This window comes from Hibiscus syriacus, unplaced genomic scaffold (assembly GCF_006381635.1).
Source record: "Hibiscus syriacus cultivar Baekdansim isolate YM2019G1 unplaced genomic scaffold, ASM638163v2 tig00111566_pilon, whole genome shotgun sequence".
NCBI lineage: Eukaryota > Viridiplantae > Streptophyta > Magnoliopsida > Malvales > Malvaceae > Hibiscus > Hibiscus syriacus.
Genome location: NW_024063122.1, coordinates 1,330,722 through 1,339,489, shown reverse-complemented (window position 1 = coordinate 1,339,489; position 8,768 = coordinate 1,330,722). Strand labels below are relative to the sequence as shown.

General features: G+C 31.5%; 1 protein-coding gene across 2 annotated transcripts; it reads left to right on the top strand.

Moving 5' to 3' along the window:
* The first annotated feature begins 5,345 nt into the window (after positions 1–5,345).
* On the top strand, positions 5,346–8,092 carry LOC120165024 (peptidyl-prolyl cis-trans isomerase NIMA-interacting 4-like). Of its 2 annotated transcripts, XM_039174622.1 has the most exons (6): positions 5,384–5,431; positions 5,597–5,654; positions 6,855–7,001; positions 7,104–7,213; positions 7,689–7,831; positions 7,922–8,092. In XM_039174622.1, the coding sequence occupies exons 3-6, from the start codon at positions 6,866–6,868 to the stop codon at positions 7,962–7,964; spliced, it is 432 nt and encodes a 143-aa protein (XP_039030553.1). In that variant the 5' UTR covers positions 5,384–5,431; positions 5,597–5,654; positions 6,855–6,865; the 3' UTR covers positions 7,965–8,092. The 2 variants fall into 2 exon arrangements, with proteins under 2 accessions (XP_039030554.1, XP_039030553.1); XM_039174623.1 differs by lacking the exon at positions 5,597–5,654 and having other exon boundaries at positions 5,346–5,431.
* The last annotated feature ends 676 nt before the right edge of the window (positions 8,093–8,768 follow it).

Sequence of the window (8,768 nt, the reverse complement as noted above, 5' to 3'; positions counted from 1 at the left end):
ATCACACATGCTTTAGAATTAATCTACAACATCAATATAAAATTCAACCTTTAATTCATCTTGTTTTAACTTCCCCATTATAAACTGTAATCATGAAATCACTCATCCAAACATGTTTAACATGAACTACTTATACCAAATGATAAAGAATTTGATGTAGATCAATTCTCTATTTCACAACTTAGTCCAAAAATCAATCAAGTAAGCTTAAAATGAAAAAAAAAATCTTGATTTTTTTACACTTAATTATCATAATACACATGGCTTAATAATATAAATGAATTTAAAATTCATTTAATTCTAGTTTACCATTTTACCATTAATGAATCATGATAATTACCAATTGCCATTGCAATATCTTCCATTAAAATATTCCATAGTCAAAGATGAACTAATTTAACTTTGACTTTCTACTTTGGCCATGCAATTTTCAAAAATTGCATTTTAGTCACTAAATTCCTCAATTTTCAGACAAAACAGATAAATTATCTTCAATTTCACTGATCAGTGCTAAATTTCACTTTTCTAAAATATTGATATAATATCTCCAACCTTTATCTAACATCTTTTATTTTTTTGTGAAATTCCAATTTGATCTGATTATCATATTTATATACCAGACTTTACTGCTTTATAGCTTTTAATATAAATCTCGTACCAAATTCTGATTTTCGTGAAAATTCTTGTTTTAGGATGCACTATTCATTTACGAGCTAAAATACCTAAAAAATTTTAAAACTTTAGTCACCAAACTTTCAAAACTTATATTTTAGTCACTAACCAAAATTTAGGGTATTACAAAAGCACTTGTTCATGTTCCAAAGGATGAAAGATCTAAGTTGGATGTCAAGACTCTATAATACATCTTTATTAGCTGGTAAGTTTGATTATAAACTCTATGATCCAATTTAAAAGAAACTTGTGAGAAGTCAATAGAGTTTTGAAAAATATGTGGGTTTAAATGTTTAAGAAAAAAGAGAAGTCTTCATCTCCACAATACAAAGCTAGATTGGCCGTCAAGGGTTATACTAAAAACATGATTGATTTTGATGAAATTTTCTCTAGTTGTGAAGATTTCCTCTATCAGAATTATACTGAGTTTGACAGCTTGTTATGACTTAAAGCTTGAACAAATGGATGTGAAAACTACTTTTCTTCATGGTGATTTGAAGGAAGAACTTTACATGGAGCAACCAGAGGGATTTGTTGCACAAGGGAAAGAGGATTATGTGTGCAGGTTGAAGAAAAGCTTGTACAGTAGGTAATGGTTCAAGAAGTTTGAGTCTGTTATGAGGGAGTAAGGCTACAAGAAGACTACTTATGATCATTGTGTGTTTATTAAGAGATTCTCTGGTGATGATTTCATTATCCTTTTACTTTATGTTGATGATATGCAACGTTGTTTTGGCAATGAAAAACCTATTCTTGTTGGATATACAGATTCAGACATGGCCGAAGATATTGACTCGAGGAGATCTACTTTAGGTTACTTGATCACTTATGCAGGGGGAGTTGTGGCATGGCAATCGATATTACAAAAGTGTGTTGCATTGTGCACCATCGAATCAAAGTTTATTACAACCATCGAAGCGTGCAAGGAGATGCTTTGGATTAAGAAGTTTGTGCATGAACTTGGTTTTGCTCATAAGAAGTATGTCATATATTGTGATAGCCAAAGCACAATTCATCTTGGTAAGAAATCAACCTTTCATGCTAGATCAAAGCATATTGATGTGAGGTACCATTGGATATGAGATGTTCTTGAGCCTAAGTTTTTAGAGCTTGAGAAGATTAATAATAATGATAATGGTGCTGATATATTGACGAAAGTCTTACTAAGAGGGAAGTTTGAAGTATGTTGCTTGACTGTCGGCTTGGAGGTATTCCCCAAATAGTTAGAGGGGGAGATTTATTGGGTATGGGTCCCACTATGTGAGGAACCCTTCACTCGTGAATTCATTTAAAATGAGTTGCTTATTTTTCCTTTTGTATGGTAATAAAAGGTTCTACCACACTTTGAAAGTCTTCTTTTGACTATCACTAAATAAGGTCATTTTTTGCTTATGTGTGTGATATAGTGTGTATGGGCACCAAGAAAAAAAATCCGACTTGATTTTAGAAATGGAAGCTCATGTTCGAGAGAAATAAAGGGGAGGAAAACTTTTGTGAAGTTTGCACAACAGTGATCAACTCCGATCGAAGGTCCATCTATGGTTCGATTGTTGATTTTTGGATAGTAGTTAGACGACTTGGTGTTCTTGAGTTTGTATGGCCTAATTTTTATCTAAGTCCTGCAACGACGAGAATCACCAATTTACAGCTACTACATATTTAGGTGATGTTCTCATTTTTTTTTCTCTCTTGTGCTAAAGATTACTAGTTAGCCCTCTTGGAGTTGTATGCTTGTTGTATGCTTGATTTTGTGATCTTGTAATTGAACATTTGATGATATTAGAGCTTTTGATTGGACTCTAAAGTATCGTAGTTTTTACTATTGATTTAAAGGGGTTTTCCAAGTAAAAATATCGATGTCTCGATTTATTTACGTAGCGATTGCATTGGTTGATTTATGGTTGGTTAGTGTTGCTACATGTAATTATTTTGGAGAGATGAAATTCTTTTTGGGATCTCTGTAATTTTCGGAGCTTATGTTGCAGAGATAGTTTTGTAGGGATGTTGGAATAGTATTTTGGGATACTTGTGATATCATGTATTTGTACTCTTTGTATTCTCTACATTAATAGTGAATTATAGTTCATCTCGCCCGTGGAAGTAGGCAAAGCCGAACCACATTAAATATCATTTCTTGTGCATGTCTTATTTTATGTTGATATAATTTTGGTTATTTTTCTGCTCCCAAATTCCTAAAAATTTTGAATACTTATTGAACAATTAGGTTTCATAATAATCAAAATATTTTTTAGGCTTAATTGGAAAATAAGTACCCAAACTATATTGTTTTTTCAAAAGTGGTGCTTAAACTTTTTTTCCAATTCATCCAGATTTCTAACGTTACAAATGTTATCACTTTAGGTGCCCAACCGTAACGATCATCAAAAAGCTCTATTAAGTAGCATGTAACCCGTTTTGATAATTTTGAAAAATTTTATTTAAATTTTTTTTAAAAAACCAAAATTTTCGAAAATTAAAAAAAAATCTTAAAACTTTAGAAACCTTTATTCTAATACTTATATACACATCGGCTACTGTTGATGCCGTTGAACCCTCACTTTATCGAACCTCTAGCTTACGACAAGATGAAACTGACCACCATAAATACCGTCTGGCCATAAATCACGCATTAACCCCTACATATCATAGTGGTGAAATACCACAACAAATTCTAAAGTCGTGAAATAACACTGAAAATTATAATGGTGAAATTCCACTACAAATCATCACTGTCGTAAATGATCACTACTGCAATCAAATTCTTTCACCATCGCATCAAGGCCCTTGCACATTACATTCTTTGCAAAGCTTCTACTCCATCGATTGAAGGATAAAAAGTTAGGGTTCATGAATTTGGGCATTTAAAATTTTAGGGATTTAAGTTTTGAAATTTGGGAATTTAAGGTTTTGAGATAATGACAAGGTGTGGATAGTGACGGTTGGGTGACTGTTTGGCGACGGATGGGTGGCCGAAAATAACCGACGATGGAAGAAAAAAGGGTTAGAATTAGGGATTTTAAGAATTTGAGGTTTTTCTTATTTTTTTAAAAAATTGGGGTTATTTTCAAATAATAATAATAATAATTTTAACTTTTCTAATAATTTTTTTAAAATTATCTGAATGTGACACTTGTTAATTAACGAGTTCTTTTAATGGTTGTTATAGTCAAAGCAGTTAAAGTGACGACATTTGTAACGTTAGACACCTAGATGAATAGAAAAAAGTTTAGGCATCAATTTGAAAAAATGGTATAACTTGGATACTTTATTTTCTAATTAAGCCTATTTTTTTAAATTATAAAAAATTAAAATCATTTAAAATATTTTAGAATTCATTGTGTCATATGTCCCCAAACTATTAACTTTATTTCAAATTGATCTTTAAACTTCTGAATAATCCAATTTTATCCCGAAACTATGACTCTCATTCTAAATTATTCCTAAAAATTTTCAACATTCCAATTTGATCCCCAAACTATATAGGCCTATAGCTAAGCCTAGACAGGAGAGGCGCATGCCCGAGGTCTAAAACAATGAAGTCCACATATAATTAAAAAAAAAAGATAAATTATCTATCTAGTCCCCTACATATTATTTTTTTTTCATTTGGTTATCCGAATATTATTTTTCTTCAAAATCATACCTAAAGTTATATTTTTTTTCTTTTTTAGTTACCCACCATTAAAGAATTAACGACAATGCTTATGTGACATTTTAATTTTTTTACTTTCCAAATTTTGATATATTTACTATATAATTTATTAAACCAATAAAAAACAATTTATATGCAAATTTATTTATTTTTGCTTGTTCTTACTATTCATTTTTTTTCAATACTTGTTATGAGATGTTTAATTTCTATGTTTGACACATGCCAATGAAATCTTAGAAATGGGTCTGAAACTATGATCCTCATTTTAAATTGGTCCCCAAACATGTGAATCTTCCAATTTCATCCCCAAATTCATCCAAATATGTAATTAGTCTGAACCATAGTTCAACCTAAAATTTATTTTCTTTCAAGCATATAATAGTATAACTTGACCTAAAAGAGTTCATTAACAATGTATGTGATTAGTATATATGTATAGTTTAGGATGAAATTGAAATGTTTAAAATGTTTTGGGGACCAATTCAGAATGAATGTCATAATTTGGGGATGAAACTAGAATCTTTAAAAGTTTGAGGATTAATTTAGAATGATAACTATAGTTTAGGGATGAAATAAAAAAATTTAAAAGCTTAATGACCAATTTAAAATGAGATTCATAATTTGAAGATGTGTTGTATAATTAACTCAATATTTAATTAATAAATACAATTAACATTAGAGGTTAACGTTCTATCGAGTCGAGATAAATCATGTCAAATTTTGAGTTATTCGAGTTGATAACCTTATTTTATAATTTAAATTTTATTTAAAAAATTTTAAATTTATAAAATTACAAGTCGAGATAATTTAAATTGAGTTCTTTTCTAATGAAGTAAAAAAAAACCAAATTTTAGAGCCGAGATTTTGCTTAATTAACATGCGATCATCATAATTTTCAATTCTTCATTTCGTTTTAATTGGCAAAGGCCCAAAGGCCAATGTTAGGCGAGGTAATAACGTAAATTAAGCAGAGAAACGAGGTGGCCCAAACCTCAAAACTCCGAACTCATCTTCTCCTTTTCATTAAAACCTTGTCTCGCAGACACCTATCTGAAACATCATCGTCTTTGGTTTTGTCTCGTCGATTGTGTTTGCACTCTGCTCAAGGTAAAAACACATCAAACACCCAGATCACTCTGTTTATCTCTTTCCAATTTCTTTTTATTTTAATTCATTAAGTTCATTTTTTGTTCTTAATTCCATTCGTTATCTTTAGGTCTTTTTTTTCTTTTTTTAATTTTAGGGTTTTTCATGTTAGTGTTTGCTTTACAGATATGTTTGCGTACTGTTTCATATCGCTGTTCAACCAGATGCTCCTTTGATGAATTAGGTTAGTGAGTATAATATTTACAATATCATTGTTGGAATAGAAGTAAATAAATATATTGACAAGGAAATTTGGATTATTGGGCGCCCGAAAGGAATCTTAAGAGTGAATTAAGGATGAGTTTTATTGGATCAAGTGTGTAAAATCTTAAGAGTGAACGTATTATGTAGGATGAATTATAGGAAACAATCATCCGTTACGCAGAGTCTCCTTCTTTGGACCAATTTATCCGAACTCTGTTTCCCCTCTCTAGTATCTGTATTTGACGATATTTTGAACATATCCTCAAAATATATGTGAGAACGTGAAAACAAAAAATGAACTTATGTGTGTCAGACTGAGCAAATATAGGCATACTACTCTCACCCGAGTCTTGGTAAAATAGCTTCGTGAATGTCCAAATGCTTCCAGGACCGAAATCCGAAAACAATCAAACAAGACTACTGGTGAGGGTTTTATGTACCACCTCGATCTTGCATCATACCATTGTCTTTTTCCTTATCGTGCATCATATCGAAGTTTTATACTACAATTTAGTTCTCGAAGTATTGAAATGCTGAGATACAACGTGTGAAGTTATTAATTCCACTAGGTGTTATAAACTATGGAAACCAGGAATGATTAGATCTTCGAAGACCAAATAATCATTTAAAAGGGATAATTTGATTTCGAGGGAAGTAATACTTCCACTTCCTGGGCAATAGATTTTTCTTATTCAAAGGCAGTGACTTTAGCTTTGATTGTATAATTTATGTACTTCATCGCCAAAAGGTTACAACCGTGGAAGATAGAATTATAGTCTCTTTTAGTTTTTAATAGCATTGTATTGGGATTGTTTGTAATATTTAAAATTGTAGGCAAATAGGGCATGAGAAATCTATGTTACTCTAACTCGGGCATGAATTTCGGACATGGGTTTGTGTCCGGCATAAGTTTGATCCTACTATTTTCAAGATTTTAATTAATTTATAGGGTCTTTGGAGGATGGCATCCTGATACCCATGTTCGCAAGTGGATGCTGTTCACGGGGTAGACATGAGAAATATATGTTACTTAGACTCTGGTGTAACTTCGTATACTCAGGCCCGAGTCTATGTGCCACATGCGGGTGCCTTAGTTAGCAGTAAAGAAATTCATTCTTCCAAGGTTTAGAATGCTTTTGTTATTCTCTTTTGAATTGTGAATTTGTACTCTGATGATTAGGTTTTTGAGAGATGGGGAAGGACTCGAAATCGAAGGAAGCCAAGGGAAAAGGCAAGCAAGCTGGAGGTGGAAGTGATGAGACTGCATCAAAGGGTAAAGGGAAAGCCGGGAAGGGAGATGGCCTTGGCACTTGCACTTATGTTAAAGGTCTCTTTTTATTGTTACCCTTTCCAATCAAGTATTATTAGTTTATGCATTTCATCACATATCTTTTACGTGATTGTCTTCCTTTTTTTTTTTTTGGTTCAGCGAGGCACATCTTGTGCGAGAAGCAAGGGAAGATAAATGAAGCGTACAAGAAGCTGCAAGATGGTTGGCTTAGCAACGGTGATAAGGTCCCACCGGCTGAATTTGCAAAGGTGAGTTCATATACACATTTCATCTTTTGATTTTGACTTATGCCGGTAACATTAGCATGCCACCAATTCGCTGAGTATCGGGGTGGTTATTAGTTGCGTAGAATTTTTATATTCTAATCACATTATCCTACTGTTACTTAATAGCTCAAGCCCTTAATTTTTAATCGAAAATCATTGAAAAAGTGTCGGTAGGTTTGGCTATTTCATTTTTGTTATCTTTAAAAGATATAGAATTATGTTTGGAGAAACAGTGGCCGCTATTTCTCTAGCCCATGCATGCAGGTGTACATAATTCCATATGTAAGTGCTTATGCAGTCACACTCGTACGAATGCATATAGTCGGTGGCTGTGTACGGTGTACCGTAACTTAAATGTTTTCATGGTTATGTGGTACTTAATCATCCTTGCTATGCACCAATGAGACTCAACTACTCACTTCAGGTGTTGATCTAATACGTTCCATCTCTTTTCCAGATAGCTCAAGAATATTCTGAATGTCCCTCGGGGAAGAAAGGCGGAGATTTAGGATGGTTTCCAAGGGGTAAGATGGCTGGTCCGTTTCAGGAGGTTGCCTTTAACACAGTCGTTGGAGCTACCAGTGTACCCTTCAAATCGACGTATGTATTTTGCCTTTGATTCAGCTTCATACTGTTGACGTTTTTGAACTCTGACAATTATTCGTGTTTTTTTATATCTTTGTTTTGCAGTCACGGATACCATATAATCTTGTGTGAAGGAAGAAAGAATTGAAGGAAGCGAACCGTGAAGATAAGCTTTATGTTCTATATACAACTTCTGTAGACATGAAGTGTGCTAAGTTTGTCATTTGAACCAATGATTTTTCGGATATTTGATCCCATTTCATCTATATTATGTTTTATTAGTCTCGGTTATGGTGAAAGTTACCGGATCGAGATAAAAACGTATACTCGATTGAACTCGATACTAACATGTATAAAAATTATATTTATGTTATAAAAATAAGGATCTAATTAAAAATATATATATATTAAGAATGATATTATTATAATTATTTTTAAATATAAGAGATATTTATATTATTTTTTGGGTCAAATTGAAAATTTTCATATTAAACTTGAATCTGGATTTTTTTTTTCTACAATAAAATTAGGGGTGTTTAATGAATTGAGCAATTGATAAGTTGTTTAAATTTGACTCATTCAAAATTTGATCAATGTTGGATCCAAGTTGTTTTAAAACTTGAGCATGACTTGAGATTTTAACTAGATAGGATTACGAGTAATATGTTAATTTTTTTTATAATTTTTTAGTAGTTATCTTAGAAAGTTTTTCTATTAAAAAAAAGAAAATCCAATTAATAACTACTAATTTACCAATAGACAATAAGACAGATACTAAATTATTAATTACTACAAATTTTTAATATTTTAATAAATAAAAAAATATTAAATTATCAATTAATAATTATTAGTTTACTAGGTTCTACATATAGTTGAAAAAACAATAATCTGATGAATTTTTTGAACGAGTCAAATAAAAAAAAATTAATGAGTAAGAGTTGAATACCACTTA

Excerpts from the sequence above, each read along its gene's own strand:
- LOC120165024 (XM_039174623.1), top strand. The coding sequence starts at position 6,866 with ATGGGGAAGGACTCGAAATCGAAGGAAGCCAAGGGAAAAGGCAAGCAA. Across the intron at positions 7,214-7,688 it reads CACCGGCTGAATTTGCAAAG|ATAGCTCAAGAATATTCTGA; the intron begins GTGAGTTCATAT and ends TCTCTTTTCCAG. Across the intron at positions 7,832-7,921 it reads AGTGTACCCTTCAAATCGAC|TCACGGATACCATATAATCT; the intron begins GTATGTATTTTG and ends TTTGTTTTGCAG.